Source organism: Caenorhabditis briggsae (assembly GCF_000004555.2).
Source record: "Caenorhabditis briggsae complete genome, chrI, whole genome shotgun sequence".
In the NCBI taxonomy this organism is placed as follows: Eukaryota; Metazoa; Nematoda; class Chromadorea; order Rhabditida; family Rhabditidae; genus Caenorhabditis; species Caenorhabditis briggsae.
The window spans coordinates 5,068,053-5,085,553 of NC_013489.2; the positions used below are offsets into that span (position 1 = coordinate 5,068,053).

The 17,501-nt window shown below is 37.7% G+C and overlaps 3 protein-coding genes across 3 annotated transcripts; 1 reads left to right on the forward strand and 2 right to left on the reverse strand.

Moving 5' to 3' along the window:
* Positions 1–801: 801 nt before the first annotated feature.
* On the forward strand, positions 802–2,866 carry Cbr-dct-9 (the record flags this gene model as incomplete). Its single annotated transcript, XM_002639275.2, has 7 exons — positions 802–853; positions 899–1,026; positions 1,073–1,424; positions 1,901–2,075; positions 2,369–2,660; positions 2,720–2,794; positions 2,843–2,866. 7 exons carry the CDS (start codon positions 802–804, stop codon positions 2,864–2,866), a joined length of 1,098 nt encoding a protein of 365 aa, XP_002639321.2.
* Positions 2,867–2,996: 130 nt separating this feature from the next.
* On the reverse strand, positions 2,997–6,374 carry CBG03895 (the record flags this gene model as incomplete). The annotated part of the gene is made up of 6 exons (XM_045244722.1): positions 2,997–3,242; positions 3,292–3,579; positions 4,906–5,028; positions 5,077–5,159; positions 5,183–5,189; positions 6,333–6,374. 6 exons carry the CDS (start codon positions 6,372–6,374, stop codon positions 2,997–2,999), a joined length of 789 nt encoding a protein of 262 aa, XP_045092510.1.
* Positions 6,375–8,787: 2,413 nt separating this feature from the next.
* On the reverse strand, positions 8,788–16,626 carry Cbr-afd-1 (the record flags this gene model as incomplete). The annotated part of the gene is made up of 11 exons (XM_045244725.1): positions 8,788–9,039; positions 9,358–9,882; positions 10,002–10,433; positions 10,549–10,851; positions 10,877–11,348; positions 11,398–11,543; positions 11,927–12,022; positions 12,072–13,387; positions 13,434–13,495; positions 15,967–16,064; positions 16,504–16,626. The coding sequence occupies 11 exons, from the start codon at positions 16,624–16,626 to the stop codon at positions 8,788–8,790; spliced, it is 3,825 nt and encodes a 1,274-aa protein (XP_045092509.1).
* Between the last annotated feature and the right edge of the window lie 875 nt (positions 16,627–17,501).

Here is a 17,501-nt window from a genome sequence, read left to right on the forward strand (position 1 = left end):
ATCCCGAAACTCGATATTTTCACTTGCCATCGATCATCAATCAGACAGTTTTTAGAACTCAAGTATCCATGAAGATGTAGAATGGAAGAATGAATGAACGCAAGTCCGTTTGCTATGTCATGGATTAAAGAGAACATGAAAAAGGCATCCATTTGCATGGAGCTTCTTTCAATGACATCAGCCAATGATCCTCTTGAACAATATCTATACACAGACATCAGCTGGGGACCATTCAGACACAAACCAATGAACTTGTTTATATTGTCATGATCGAGACTTCTCATCTGAATTTAGAAATGCTCAGCATAATTTTGATGTAAAAATTTAATCTCCAAGAGATTCTAACTCACTTGTCTTCTCCAAATAGTATCATTTTGTAGAACTTGCTGAGTACTATCATATCTAATTTAGTTGATCCAAAAATATTATTTGTGAAAGAAACTATAGCAAGGGCCGCGAAGGGCCCTGTCACAATTATGAAAATCGCATTGTGTCCATCCGAATTGTTGTACCCTCCGAGTTATTGGCCTAATATTCCAATTTCGAAATTTTCGAAATTTCGGATAAAAGTTTTTTTCAGTTTTTGTAATTCTCAATAAGAAAAAAATTGCTCAACTTCCGGAAAAATTTTTTCAATTTTAAGTTAGCACAAAAACTTGAAACTTTGATTCCAATGACGAATTGTCTGGAATTCGTTCATCACTATTTTCTTCAATTTCTCTTCGTTCCATTCTTCTATTGAAATTCATTGTTTCGGGTTTCTATAAAAAGTGGGGAAGAATTCGAAAGAAACCACCAAAGATGCTTCTCTTCTACATCATCCTGCTCATTGGAGCTGCTTCTGCGGCTAAACGTGAGTCTGGAACCTTCGAAGTTCAAAAATAACTGTTTTATTAAGCGAAATACGGCAATTGTTTGGAAGGAGATAAGATACGCCATGAGGTTGATGCTGAAAAGTATTATCAATGTGTGAGAAACAAATGGGTTTTGCTTGAATGCCAAATTAACTACTACTTTAATGTTGTTGTGAGTTTCTATAAATCTTTAAAAGTCTCCCTAATTCCTGATTCAGACTGGTTTCTGCGAGTTCTATCGTGTTACTCCAATGCCTCCAACTCCACCACCCATGAGGGTCTGTCGTCCAGGATCCAGAAAACCGGATGTTTTTGACAACACGAGATACTTGGAATGTACTTATGATGGAAAGGGATTCATCGTAAGATACTGTCAACCTGGAGCAATTTTCGTCAGTTCTGAGAATATGTGTGTGAATATTCGACCAACGTACACTCCACCAACTCTACCAACATATACACCACCAACTCCAGCAACTCCTTACTACGGAGCATGCAAGGAATCTGCCGGAAGAGATGGATACAAGCCCGATATCTTCAATTGTAGAAAGTTCTACAAATGTGCATCAGGTGAGATATGCATAGGGGTTGTCGAAGATCTAGTCTCCACACTTCTAGTTTCCATACTCGTAAAACGGGCCCAGACGGGCCTTCGCAGGCTTTGCCACAGTTTTTTTTAGATTCAACATTTTAGACCAATTAAATTAGCTGTGATAGAACTCAACCAGTACTACAAATTGACACTAATCGGAACATTTTATCTTGACTAGAAACAAAGTTACAGAAGCCAAGTAAATCGACCGTGAAGCTCACAAGTCAGAAGGCTTGTCAGAAGGTTTTCTTTTAACTTTGTTAATAAACAAGATACAGTTTTCTAAATAATGTCATTTTGTAGTACTTGTCGAGTGCTATCATGCTGATTTATGTGTTTTCAGTATCATCTGAAAATTTTATTTAAAAAAATCAAAAAAGGAATTTAACCATTTTCAGACTTTCATTTATTCTTTTACAAATAAAGTACAAAATCGAGTTCTTCTAAATTCCAGGGCTGTGGACCCAAATGAGTTGTGGACAAGGAACGATTTGGAATCAAGCAATCCTGACTTGTGATCACGATAGAGGACAATGCTCTTATCCTCCAGTAACCACAACCTATCCAACCACTTGGCATTCAACCACTTGGTGGCCAACCACCAGATATCCAACGAACCCATTCAAAAAGTAAACCATTTTTTTGTTTTTTGGAAACGTAAATGTTAATTATGAAATAATGAAGTTTTTTCCGGCATTTAATTCATTCTCATTTTTCCTTTTCAATTTCAAACTCACAAATAGAGAAACTCGATAGAAATGGCTCTTGCAGTTGAAAGTGGTCCTGAAAAAAAGGTAAAAAACCTGAACGAGTTGTCCATTATGAAACTTCAATGTACATCACCGGAACGTGATATGATCGTCTATCCAAGGTAACGACTTCTAAGAATTTTCGTGGATTCTGAATTTTCTATATTTAACAGATGGCTGTGCTTCAACTCTCAAAACGGATACAAAACTCCACTTTTCGTTAGGTTCTTCGTGGAAAATCGTGAACCATATCCTGTGACATACAATGTGAAGGCAAGGGAAAAGATCTTCCGTGTGGACTCGTCGAGTGGAATTCTGAAGTCTGGAGAGAGAAAAACAATCAAATTGTTTCTGATTTCATCTGATGATTGGCCTTTGTCATTTGGAGAATACACCCAAAAACGGATTAAAATGGCTATTGAGTGTCTCAGATTGCCAGAACAAATTGAGCCGAGCAACCCAAAAGTGAGATTTTAAGATATTTTCTAAGACCTGAAAGTGGAAATCATGCAAAATATTTTCAGGAAGCAAGCATGATGGCAAAAACCATCTGGAAGAGATCTTTCAACGAGTGGCCACTGGAGCGCATTTACACAAAGGTATACTGGAGTTCTCCATTCTTTTCAAGAATTCATTTTATTTTTCAGGTCAACATTTTCATCGTCTCTTAAGCTAAAATGGAAGAGCCAATGACTACAGTAACCACAAAATATTCTTTGTGAACTATCAAAATGAAATAAAATCTTTGAACTTTTCATTTGAAATTTTCTACAAAATGCTATATAAAAATAGGGTGAATGACTAGTTGATATCTCTCAGAAAACTATTCGCTTTGTCATGATATTTTGGTAGTGTTATATGAGAAAACCGATGATTTGAAGATGGAGATTTTTGAGTTGTTGTACTTTCGGATGCTTCTTCTTCGTCCTCTTCTTCTTCTTCTTCTTTTTCTTCTTCTAAATCCTCATGAGATTCAGATTTCGTAAAAGGGTCAAAATTGGATGACGTGGATTCTTCAGAAGTCGAATGTGAAGTGGAGGGTGATACCTAGAAATAGAAAAAAAATTAAAAAAGACCTTTGAAATTCTAAACAAACCTTCTCTTCCTCCTTGAGTCTCCTCTCAATAATACTCCGGTACTGTTCATTTTCTCCATTTTCTTCGTCTTCGACTAACAATGATTTCCCGTATCTAACCCGATGAAACGTATCTAATGCTTGATCACAAGAGTCTGCTGATTGCTCTAAACACACTTGACGTGCTCGGAGGAACGCCTTCCGTGATTCTGGCGTCATATCAGATCTTCTCACTTCTGGTTTTTTATCTTCATTCTTCTTTTTTGGATTGTCCACAAGACTGACGGCGTCATGAGATTCACCATTGATCTGGAAATAGTTGTTTTGTTGGTGTTATTTGAAGTTTCCCAATTTACCAGAAACATCAATTCCAAATTTGATTCTGCCTAATTTTGAGAAAATAAGTTCTCCTCAGAGTATCAGATTTCAGTCATTCCTAATTTGGACCATGCCAATCTACTTATTCTGGTTCATTACTACTATGCTTTACCTCTTCCTATCGGTTGTGTTCAAAGCGAAAAGGATATAAATTATGTCATGTTTTGCTACTATGTTTTTGGAAAATTGTAACTTGAAATTATTTTCACATTTGTCTAAATTTCATAAAATGAAGACTTCAGAAGCAGCTAAGAATTTTCAAAAAAAAGATCAGTGAATTTAAAGTTTTCAATCTAGGTCTATTTTACACTCTCCGAAATTTTCAAAGTGATCTGAACCATGACAGTCGAGATCCTAACTTCTGAAAATGTTCAAAATGGCCGAAAATCAATTGAAAATTACGTTTTTGTATATCTTACTGTCTATTCAATAAAACGTGGGCGCCCGCGGGTTGCAAAGTGAGAAAAAATCTGTTCTCTGTGAAATTGCACTCCTTTATTTTTATTTTTCACTACGCTGCTTGCTGTTGTTTCTTTTGCTTTTTTTCTGTCGATTGATCCTATGTGAAAAAGTAATAAAAGGCCCTAAGGGGCGCCATGTTTTGGGATTCATGGCTAGGTGTTTTTCACTGAACGTCCCCCAGTAGGTAGCAAGAGATTTTATCAAAGATTTAAAAAATTGAGACAACAATGAAAACCGTATGCATTTGGCTTCTTTTCTGGGAGAAGGAACTTTTGAAAATTAACCAACAATGGTCTCCGAAAAGAGGAGTTTTTCGATAGACTTCTTGTTGTTTTTTTTTGTTAGGGGCGAGGGACCCCTCCCTCCACCTCCTATGGGTTTTAAAAGGTGATCCCATTGGAAAATAAACCTTGTTTCCCTTCCATGTACTGAGCCTCTGCGTGGCGAAAGGGATCAACAGACGAAGGTCTGGCTAATCAGTACACTATTTCAATACCTGTTTTTTTCTTTTTCTATTGTTAACAATAACCGCATTTTTCTATTGATGTTGACCACTTCCAGGAGTCTAGAGTCGTCTGTCAGCCTTCCGACAGCTTTTCCCCTACAGTAATCATTTTTATTTCCGAATTTTTTAAACAGTAATCCTTTTCATTTTTCGAATATTTACTTCTACAGTAATCCTTTCCACTTTGAAACTTTCCCTACAATAATCCTTTTCAGTGAAAAGTTTTCACTCTCGATTCTTTTCTTTACAATAATAATTTCCCAAATAAAAAGCTTCGAGTTTTTGTTTACCTGTAAACTCATTGGCCTTCCAGTCAATGAAAATGGCATTTGAATTCCCGCCAACGTCTTCCTCTTTGTATCCACTTTCATTGCTGAAGACATCAAATCAGAAGCAACTTTAATAGGATCCATCTGAAAATTGAATTGCTATTGACTTTTGAATTTCTCCAATAATCTCACTGCTTCAAAATCTGGAATCTTAAAACTCGTCTCAATGTCTCGATCTGTGTCACTGAAATGGTATATTCCACGTGGAACCTCTTCTGAACTTTTGTCGTCTTCTCGCGAATTTCCTAAATTTTTAGGGGTTTCTAGCTGTTTCAGGTATCCCACTAACCTTTACCGACAAGACAAATGAATGCAAGCAAAATATAGAAGAATGTTATGTGCGGAACTAGGATTCGTCCAAACATTTAATGTATCGCATACTGTACTTTTCTTCGGTTTTTGTTGTCGTCTTCTAGTTATCTCAAATGACGTGGCACGAGGGCCCGAGATACTGTAGAAGTAGATGATGTGCTCAGATGAGTCCTGGAAAAAGAGATAAAGGAAAATGGGATATAGAAAAAGTTTTAAAAATCATATCTAAGAACTAGATATACAAGAGTTGGAGAATTCTGAGCTCTGAAAATTAATTTTTTTTCCTAATTTACCGGTTTTTTAAAATGAATAAAATATTTGGAATAACATCATAATCGTTTTTTAAATTCATTTATCATATTAATTGATATATTTTCGACATACCGTAAAAACTGAAGTAGAAGGGTCCCTTATAAAGTTTGAGTTTTTCTCAGCTCCCATGCAAGATATCAAAAATGTGTCAGCTGATAAAATGTTTGTAATATTATAACAAACAGTTTACCGGCTTACAACTTTTTGATAACCTGTACAGGAACTGAGATAAATTAGCTCAAACAGGACAGTGTTGGGGCTCTTCTTTTACAGGTTTTACGGTACATAGCTTAAGAGACCAAGATGACAAGGATTTATTGGTCTATGGAAGTTAAAGTTAAAAGTCCATATTTAGCTTATCGCAAACATTTTATTAGTGGAAAGTTTTTTGACATCGTTCACAAAATGTTGTTTTTGTTATTGTGATAAAATTTTTTTAGATTACCACTTTTTGATATCTTTCACAGGAACCGAGATATTCGGGCTCACAGTTTACAGATTGGGTTGGCTTCTTTTAGAGTGATTACGGTAATTGGGCAAAAACAAAAATATACTAGAGTTATTAAATTCATTTCTAGTACAAGTATTTGTACCGAAACAAGATCAAAATTGTGAGGTCGAATCGAGAACGAAAAGAAACGATTTTGAATATGAGAGAGGGAGATTGGGAGAAAATTGGGGGCGGAGCTTATCTTGTTTCAATGACTGTTGTTGATCTTTCAATGAAGTTGATAATAGATACAGTTTGAATTGAGAAGAACAACAATGGATTTATAAAGTGCAAATAACATTAATTTATATTCCATTGAAGACGATTCCGACTAATTTTAGACTTTGAAAACGTCATTGGTCGTTGAACGATCAATTTGAATTCGATCGGAGAATAAAAGGGAAAAAGAGGAGGAAACAGAAAGAAAGGTGATAAGAGATTTGACCTATTTTATACTGAGATACCTGTTCTTTTCTCTTTTTAAACAAAAGCTTCACTGTCTTGAACAGGAATAGAGAAATGAATAAGAGAAAAAGAAGAGAGAGAGAGAGAGAGAGAGAGAGAGAGAGAGAGAGAGAGAGAGAGAGAGAGAGAGAGAGAGAGAGAGAGAGAGAGAGAGATATATATATATAATGAGAAAGTGTATCAAAATGCACCCATTTTGATCTCGTTTACATTCGTAAAAATTTCAATTTCCCCTTTCTGATTAGAACTGGAATACTGTAAAAGTCCTTTGAATCAAAACGGTTTTCTTTGCAAAACTATTCGAAGACTCCCGAGGAATAGTCTCAATGAATCCCGTGACGAAATCATAGAAATTGTGATCCTCCTTCTTCCGATTTATTCACGCCTTCAGAAGACGTTGAGGAGAAGAAGAAAAGGTTGAGATGGGGGAGAATTAAAACACAAAGATCCGACAGAAATAACACAAAGATTTGCATTTTGGTCAGAAATTAAAATGTAGAATAATCATGAGCTAAGTCTAGACAGTTTAAAAAACAGGTAAGTTGCTATAACATACGAACTTACCAAATTGTTAAGGTTACGGTAGATTGTTCGAAGTTCGAAAGTCGAAAAGAAGCCCACTCAAGCCGTCAACTTTGAGCTCAAATATATTGGTTCCTGTGAAAGATATCAAAATTTTATGAACTGATAAAATGCTTATGATAATATGATAGATATTTTGCCAGTTTACAATATTTTGATATCTTTCACAGGAAGCGAGATAATTGAGCTCAAAGTTGAGTGAGTTTCTATTAGAGGAAATATGGTAACTGCTGTGGGAGAGAAAACGCTTGCGGTCGTTGAGAAGCAGATATCGAAGCGAAAACTACCGTAATCAAATTTTTTTTCATTTTCTCGATGATTTCATGGATATTTTTGGCAGTATAAAAACGGAAAAGAATACATCATTACTAATAACATCCAACAAATTCTGTATGTCCGGATGTATGTCGCGCGCCTTTTCCCCCATTCAAAGTTGACCGATTGAGCTGAGACGTTCCTTTGTTTCACCACACCGACTGGTTTAGAAAGAATTGTCAAACAATGGCTGAAAGAACGAAAATGGAGACATATTTGGAGAAATATAAACGTTTTTCGGATTACGGTACAATCATTATTGGTTTTTTAGAAATAAGAATAATTATGATGTCCGTTTTTAAAATTTTTTTTCAGAAATCTATAAAATATGCAAAATACAGAAACAGAGTTTATGGCTTTGTTCTTTAATTTCTAAACATTTTCAGATAAAACGACTACAAAATCATTCACCCCACACTGTCAAGTTTGAGCTCAATTGTCTCTATTTCTATGAGAGCTATCAAAAAATTGTCACCTGACAAAACACTTCTGATTTTATTTTTAACAATTTATCCGTTGACAATTTTTCGAGATTTTTTTCACAGGAACCGAGACGAATTTGGTTTAAAGTTAAGGGGCTCTTCTTTAACAGTTTTTGATATGTGCGGGCAGGTGCATCATCCATACAAAATAGGTTTAAATTTTTTCAGAATAATTGTGATTCCGTTTTTTTAGCTTAATCTTTCAGTTTTCTTCTGAGAAAGTAGCCAGATTTTCTTTCAATTCCTGATCAATGTAACAAACCAACCCAATCCGTAAATATTTCCAAAGATCAATCAGTTCATTTGTATTTCTTTTGATCTTTTTTGTGATTCCGAATGATATATATCCGCATTGCTTGCTTAGTGATAGTAAAACACGATCACCTATTCATTGAAAACATTCTTTCTTCGTTAGCATACTCTTTCTCACAATTGATTCATTTGATCTTTTCCGCGGTGTGTGAGGATGAACAAGAACAACAACAAACGCCAAAACGAGTATACTAATCTTTTTATCTTTTAGAATAGGAGATAATGCGAATTTAGGTCCGAAGATGTGGCGGGGAAGAGAGGGAGAAAACAAATGTTCTGGGGGCAGGGTAAATTGGGACACGAAATATATAAGAAAACATATATAATGATTTGATTTTTCTCTGATAAAATGCACATATTTCGATGATAATCCGGAAAATGAAAGAAGCGAAAATAATACATAATAACCGATTAGTGAACGATGAGAAAGATGGGCGGGGCGTGGGTAATCATTTACAGAATGATGGGGTTTTTTCAAATTGTCTTCAAGTTGTATCTAATAGAGAGCATTGTATTTTTGTTCTTTGAGATAGGTTTCATATTAAAATAAGGGAAAATTCAGATGAATAAAAATTATGGCTTTTGATTTGCTGTTGACGGTGAAGTTGCAGCGGCAAGATCAGTTTCAATCAGTCTTTGAGCACTGCTCACATCCATTCGCTGACGTGGCATAGAGTCTTCTCCAATTTGGCGAGCGAACAGTCGTTGCTTATCCCGGAAGTCCAGCTTCGTTCCATCCGCGCCATTATCATTTCTGTTTCGATCTTGGAGCTCATTGAGACGGCGTTGACGCGGATCTCGGTAGATTTCATTAGTTCCGACGATCTGAATATGATTCTATGAGCATATAATAAGCATACCGTATTTCCTCTAATAAAAGCCCACCTCTATTTGAAGCCCACCTCTAATAGAAGCCCACCCTCTGACGTGGTTAAAATCATAAAAACGGAACTTCTAACACGAGTTCATGCAGTTCAGTTAGTGCAGTTCGTTCAGTGCAGTTCGTCTATTATATTATTGCAGACATTGTCTTTCTTTTTAAAAAATAATCCGGTGATTTCAGTTTTTGGTAATTTTGAGAAGGAGGTTGAAAAGTAGAAGCCCATGGGCTTCAATTGGAGGAAATACGGTATATTATCTTACCCCTGGAGAATCCAGAACTGGAACATCAGCAGCGAACAACATGGCTGTGTTGCTGGTTGGTGTTTGGTATTGCGATACTTCATCAATAAATTGAACTTTACGGTTTTCTGGTGGGCTAACTGGTGACATATTTTCCACACTTGAACTAGAATGTGGAACGTCATCTATCAATGTTTCAGTTCGCCGACTTTCCGACCGTTGTTGCTCTTTTTCCACATGGATCGGAATATCTCTTTCCTGGTGAGATGGTGGAGATCTGATCTCCGAAAGCATCTTTCTTGCTCGACTCTGTTCATGAGCAACATTCAAAAGTTCTCGAAACCTCCGTTGTTCTTCGTCTGTCATTGTTGATCCTTTCGATTCCAGTCGATCGAGTTCGTCATTCACCGCTTCATAGCTCATCAGTGCGATATTTGTCTTTTCCAACTTTCGAATATCAGCATCCTGAAGGCGTTCCCGTAATCCGGATTGCGGTCGAATTTGTCGAAGGACAGGTCCACCTCCATTTTGTTTCAATTGCAATGCCTGGAAATTTTTTTGTTTTAACTTGAAACAAAATTGGTTCGTTAAATACAAATGAATCAAATGTGTGCAAACTGAAACTATTGAGTAATTTCTAATTGAAAACTAAAAATGTTACGAACCTGAGTGATGGCTGTGGGAACTGCTCCTTTAATAGATGCAGGTACAGCTTTTGGCATATTCAAATCTACAGGTCGAACGATTGCTGGTTCCTGTGAAGAATTAGAAGTAGGTCCAAGATTATTATGAGATCTTGATGAGCTGACAGCTCCACCCAATGTCACATTCACACGGGGAGAAGTGTTAGACGACGATGTATTGCTTATGTTTCTATGAGAAGTTGCCAACGAGACACTCGGGATTACGGTAGTTCCCGTTGTCGTTGAAGAAGACGATGGGCTATTGTAGCCATACATGCTGGCAGGTCGGATCGAGTGAAGAGGAGCGTAGTTGGATACTGTTGGAGGGACACGATAACTGCTGCTGTTGTTGATGGAATCCTCATGGTTCGGAGTTGATCTTGCCAATGGAGAGTTCATTTCCAACTCCATGAGCTAAACAAACGAGGGGTTAGGTTCAAAGAAGAGATTTTTGCTGGAAAGAAAGAGGAGAAGTCACGCCACAAAAACACTCGAAAACAACATTCCACTAGGCTGTTTGGTAACTTACTGCTCTATGGATATCTTGAGTCGATTCACGAGCCGCTTTACTGGAATATCCAACCAATCCTCCAGAATTTCTAGGTGGAGCAAAAAGATTTGACGCTGAAGTTGGTCGGTACAAGTTACTCGACGTTGAAACGTTTGCTGGGGAAGCCGCGTTCTTTCGAAGAGCGGATGGTGATTGAGCACCGGGACGAGTTGGCTGGATTACTGTAGGACGAGTAGAGTGACGATAATGGGATGGAAGTTTATCGAAGAGTGAGCTGCGAGCACTTCCGGTCATTGATGACTGTGAGAAGGAGGCGTTAGGCTGAAACTGAAACAATTATAATAACATTAGAAGAAAAAAAAAAGGATGCGCTTACATCTTGCTGCAAATCACTTGCAGACGAACTTCGATAATGCTTGTTAGCATTGGGGTCAGCGCCAGAATTCATATGCATGTTGTGATGAGCGTAATGCTGCTGCATATGATTACTCGATGCATTTGACGAAGAATTTGAAAGCGGAGCCACGTAAGCACTATTTCTTCCAGCCTGTCCATTTTGTTGTGGTTGATTGTATCGTTGACTGTAACTTGGTGGCGGTGGCGGTGGAGCAGCATAAGTCCCATTTTGACCGAAATTCGAATAGTTTGGTGGATACTGTGGAGGTGGAATTGTTGATGGCGATGGAGCGACAAAATGGCCATTGGAAGTTGTTGGAGTTTGTGGATGGAGGAAATTGCTCAAGCCATTGCGATGGGCAGCTTGCTTACGAACTTCAAAGTGCACCTCGTTTTCGCTCTTTGTCATAAGACGGGCCGCACTGAAGAGAAACAACTTTAGAAAATATAGGAGACATTAATTGAGCTTACTCTTCTTGAGAAATTCCAATCAGTGAATGCCCGTTGACGCTCAGAAGCTGATCTCCAGTTTCGAGTCTTCCATTCAGAGCAGCCGGCGTGCCTTCCACAACCTTCTTCACATATATTCCCATTTGACGTTCACCATAACCCTGTAACTGGAAAATCTTGTTAAATTCTAGCCAAATCAGTGGGAACCTGATAAACACCAATCACAACCATTTCTATTAGCTACGGAAACTGAATATTCGGTGTGGTTTGCAAATAGATGTTTTGAGAAATTGTCAAGAAACAACAACTGCCCGAAAATAGACGGTAAGATTACGATCTCTCTATTCAAAACTAAAGGAAACTATGAAGAACGGGGGGCCGCCCGGAAACTATGCAATCAGATGAAAAGAGGAGAGAAATGAGAATAACTGATGCCAATTAGATCTCATTGAAATTTATGGCACTAGTTGCAGCTAATTATTAGATTCATGTCAGGCTTCTTCTAATCCCCCAATACTAGGGGAAATCACATATTTATAATGCTACATACCTGGGCCGCGACAATACTCAGACCGATTCCTCCCCCATTCTTTTTCAATGTCACCCTCGTGACAACATCAGATGCAGAACTTCCAAAGCTGTTACCCTGGAAAAAATAATTCAGATGTGTTTGTATTTTCCATAAATAATATTACGAATGGAGTGGGCGGAATACTGGTGAGTGTGGTCTGTGACACACTTCGGACGATCGGTTGTTGTTGTTGAGGATGCTGTTGTTGGTGATGTTGGTAGTGCTGATGATTCTGAGTTGAGTCTCCAGATCCAATGTGCATCGCGTGCATTGATGTCGTCATGGAAGGATGTGGTGTTGGTTGGGTTGGTGACATGGATACACTGTGACACAGTCTTCTATGCTGCAGTTGCTGGAGATATTGGAACAATCCATCCGGAACAGTTTTGAATTGCTCGATGAAATATCCGTCTTGTGGAATTAAAAATGGTAAATTCAAATCTTCAAACTCTTCCAATGCCATTCTCTGTCCGTCTTCTTGAGTCAAAACATCCGCTTGTTTCTCTGCCAAGTGACATATTCTATCAATAATATCGTCATCACACGGGATTTCTCCGTTTTCCGGTTGGAATCCAGATAAAATATGTACTACTTGCAAGCTGTTCAACTTGTAACACGTAGCGCCGAGGGTTGCAACATCGTTCTTCTGAGCAGCCAGCAAATTTGCAGCTTGTCTGGTCCTATCCAAATGGCATTCAGCTGCCAATTCAACGCCCATACGTTCACAAAACCGATGGATCGAATCGATTCGATATTGAAGACATTTTCCAAGACGAGTTGTCAGTGAAGCAGCTGGCAGTTCAACAGAAACCAAACTGTTGAACACGAATGCGTTGACCATGTGTAGAAGATGGCCACATAGCTGAATAGTCAACGCCGCATTCAATCCACAAACTCTTGCTTGTCTCATAGTGGTATCGAGTAGATGAATGACGTCTCCGGTTGCATCGTGATCATTCATATGAACATCCAACAGAGATCGAGCAGCAGGTCGGATCAATCCTTTGAGGATTAATACCAAACGACGGAAAATTCTTTCGATTTCAATTGAAACTTTTCCATATCGAGATGCTTTCAGTTCGGTGTCCCGTTCGACGAGATGGTTGAATTCAGATGCATTTGCCAACCAGAAAATCAAATCGTCTTTTGAATTGCATTCCTGAGCAATCTGCTTGAAATTTGATTCAATTCTCGAGAAGAACTGCACAGAATATGGTTTGTTGTGAGCGTGGAAGAATCGAAGAGCCAGATATAGTGAATAGGCTGGTGAGAGTCGGAACGACGACATTTCAGATGACGTCGCAGCTCGATTCGACATGACTTCTGCCAGGAAATCCCAAACATTATAATCTCCTATTTGAATGGAAAGTGGTATTTGGAATGGCTCTTGTGACAACTTTGATGAGAATCCACCAGATGTTGAATACGGTGGCAAGATATCTGTGAACATTTGAGGTTTTGGAATTAAGGTAATTGAGATACTTACTGTTATTGGCATGCATTAAGAGGTCTTCTTGACGAGAGGATGAGACCGATGAACCGGATATGCTGTAATTGGACTTGGTTATTCTAGTTTTATCAATTTGGTTTCGTTTTTTTTTGAAAAAATATTCTGGAGCCATTCGCCTTACAGATTTTTTAGTTGATTTGATGTAAAACTGGCATTCGTTGGAACACGAGTAACTGGTATCGGAATCGGTGGTTTTGTGTCCACTGACTGGGAGAAAGTGACACGCCGAGGACGTGGAACTGGTGCACTAGACACCGGCTCTTGGTCTGTCGAAGCCGATCGTCGGTGATAGAAATAACGAGCAGATGGTATGGGATTCTGATATGTGGAGGAAGAGGAATATTTGGGGGTGGAGACTCCAAAAGTAGTCTCTGTTTGTTGAAGACGAGATTCCGAGTTGAACCGACGCATCTGTTTTTTTGTGCCAGGTTAGATGGAAAATGAACAGAGAAATAGAGAAGATGAAGACGACAGATGTGAGTACAAATAAATGATCTAACACAAGTTACTAGAATAGGAAGGTTCGATATTATTGTATAAAATGACTTGTTGTTCACATAAATACTTACAAAACCTATATCTTTCTTTCTCACCACCCACATCGAAAAAATCAACAAAAACTTTTCGTTTTTGTACACCGAAAAAAGCAAATAAAGCCTAGACAAGACGATCCTTCTGATCATACTTGTCACCGAGAGATTCGAGGTATTCGAGAAGAAAAGGGAAAAATGATTGGCAAGAAAAATGATCAGAAATGTGGATGAATACGCATGCACCACACATTTTGGGGTATTGATGATGACTCACAGAGAGAAAGAGAGACGGTCTTCTTTTTTCCTCAACGACATATTTACATTTCTCACTCTCACCCTCACTCTTACCTCTTATCATTAAATGACACTATATCAGTTAGAGAGTCAACCCTCATCGATTATTCAAAAAGTAGGGAGGTGACAGAAAAGAAAGTTAAAAAATTGTAGGAGGTTATCGGAATACCTATAAACTATTCGACTGTGTCGAAAAGGAAAGCGGGAGGAAATGTGAGTCAGAAATGAAGGAAATTTCGGGTATGCTGAAAGAGTTGGAGACGCCATTCAAAACTAATAATTCTGGAAAAGGAGAAAATTGGTATTGCATTCTTATGAAAAAAACAGCGCTCAATTTTCTCCATATTTTTATATTTCCACAAACTTGAACGACCACTAATTTCAGCTGTTTTCTGATTTTTTTTTTGCTTACTAATATTTCCAGAAACGAACATTTTCAGAATCTACGATTTTCAGAATTCCAGAATTTCGGATTTTCAGGCTTTCAAGTTTTCAAGTTTTCAAAATTTCAGAACTTCCAAGTTTCAGAATTTCGGATTCCCAGAATTTCAGAATTTCAGAACGTTAGAATTTTGGATTTTCAGGTCTTTCGAAAATTCAGAATTTCAGAATTTCATATTTTTGAATTTCAGAACTTCCGAACTTCGGATTTTTTAACTTTCAAATTTTCTTATCTAACAGAGGAGAGGGGAGGGTAGAAGATGCGAACGGAGAGCAATAAATTCCTCAAAAGCATAAAACATTCGAAAATCGGCAAGAAATAAAAAGAGAGGAAGAGAGAAAGAGGGTGTTAGTACCTCTCTTTTCAATAAAGGTGTCCTTCAATCGAATGGTCAGGTCTCTTTTTGAAAAAAAAATGTTTCTCTTTTGTGTGCTCCATGCCGGCTAAATTAAAATGGAAGGTGTGGGAAAATGGCAATCTGATATAACAAGGGCTCACTGGATAGTATAGACGAGTTCCAAAACACTATTCCTCCTGGGAGGTCGTTCATAATAAATAATTGATGCTGGGTTGAAATAAAAGGTGACTCTCGTCATTGTCATAGTAGCTATACACCTTATTTTCTCGGAAGTTGGTGTTGACATGTATAGTGGTTATATTGCCATTGAAACAAAAACATCAAAAACTGCATTTCTGTCACCACAGACACACTTTTATAATGATGATGATGATGGAATGAGGATAAAGAAATCAAAAGAAGAAGCAGAAGGAAAATGGTCGGAAATGGCAAATATGAGCAATGGATAAAGAAATCTCATAAACTCCTTTTTGGAAGAAGACGTACTAGAAAGCAAAGCGAGAACTTTGAAAAAAGAAGGTAGAAGCTTGGAAAGGAACTTGACAGAGGAGACACTTATAATTTGTATGTCAAAAAAAAGGAAACTTCCCAAAGACATCTGAACACAACACACACCCACGAGCACCAAACTTTTAGTATTACGAATGACGAAAAAAGAAGAACGGCTTCATTTTGCATATTACTGTTTGCTGTTGTCACCTCTCCCTCTCTCTCTTCTTTCTCTTCGTGTACTGTTCTGCATATTTGATATATATTTCCTCGTTTTTACTACAATCTCCATATTGTTGTGTAAAACAGGGAAGAGAGAAAGCGATACTATGAGAGAGAGGGTGTTTAGAGAAAACGAATGGCTCCAGGAACACTTTTTTTTTAAAATCGCACCTGGGTGGGTAGTAGTCGTTGTTTCCTCCGCCTTGCGCAAGCGGTAGACTACAGTAATCCGATGGTCCACACCTGGCGGTTGAGGCACGTGAATCAACCTGTAAATCAAAGGAATTGAATTATGAATTCATATGAAGAAGAGGTGGGAAGATATGAAAAAAAAATGGAGAAAAAGAGGAATGTTATGAGTCACCGTATTTGTTCAAATGCTTAGAAATCCTTACTAAAAATAGTCGTTGAGTGTGAAATTTTTGGGATTTCAAAAATTTCGTAAACATTGATTTTGAAAGCCGATCCATAAAGACATACAATTTCCTTTGGGCCAATTTTTCTCGGTCCCTGTCAAAGAAATCGAAAAATTTATCAACTGGAAACTTGTTTATGATAATATCAGAAGTATTTTATTAGTTGCCAACATTTTTACATATGACAGGAACCGAGATTCCTTGACTCCAATTTAAATGCTAGAGGAGACTTATATTACATATTTTACAGTATCCATTTTCGTTAAATGCTTTTCAAACTACAACAACTTACCATTTCTGCGTAATTCTGCTGCTGGAAATGTTTTTGGTTCGCTTGAGGACCACCACTGAATTTGAATAGATGATCGGCTCCGATGCGTATAGTGTCCCCTTCTCGGAGTATCTCCGTCTGCATCAGTTGTCGGCCGTTCACCTGAAAGGCAAAAAAGTTAGAAAAAACATATTTCAAATATTTCAGTTAACTTAAAAAAGTGTGAAAGGCGGTATGAAGATTTTTATCTAATTGTCGAGAATAAATTTTGAAGAGGTGAATAATCTTCTCGATCGAAAATGAAGTCATTGTTCAAAAATATTCAAAGAGAATCAGGGAAGCAGAGTGAACATAGCGGTGGGAGAGGAGACATCGAGAATTAAGGATATATGTGTCTAGATTATAAGAAATTGATCGGAGATTCCGATATAATAACGCTGACCACCACTACCACACCGCCACCGTTTCTTTGCGGCCGCCATAAAGAAAGCCATGGGGAAAAGAACGAGGCGAAAATGAGAAAGGAATGTGTGGAAAGACGAAGAAAAACGAATGAAAATGGGGGTGACAATTAATTAACAAACATGTTCCAAGTTTCGAAAAGTACAGTACCAGCTAATTATAGAAAATAAACATTCGAAAAATCCCAAATTTGTTGTACAAACAGGAGCTTCCTGAAAAACGTGTCTTTCTTACAGTAACGAAATTCTAGTTTGACAACTAACTACGCATTTTACTGGTTGCATACTTTAGTACATTCTACTACCGTAGTGACCGGAATACCTACAATGAAAAGTAATAAAACAACTAGGCTGGACTATGGATCGTCGCAAAGAAGAGAACCCATAAAACTAAGACGAGAAGATGTGAATTGGGTGATAATGACTGTATGGAGACTACGCTTCCGGAAATATTTAGAGGCACTCCCTTTTCATTCTGATGTTAGACAAACGACTGATAGAATGGATGATAGGTTCCCTGGATTTCTGACAGTTCTTCAAAGTTGAATACTTCTTAAA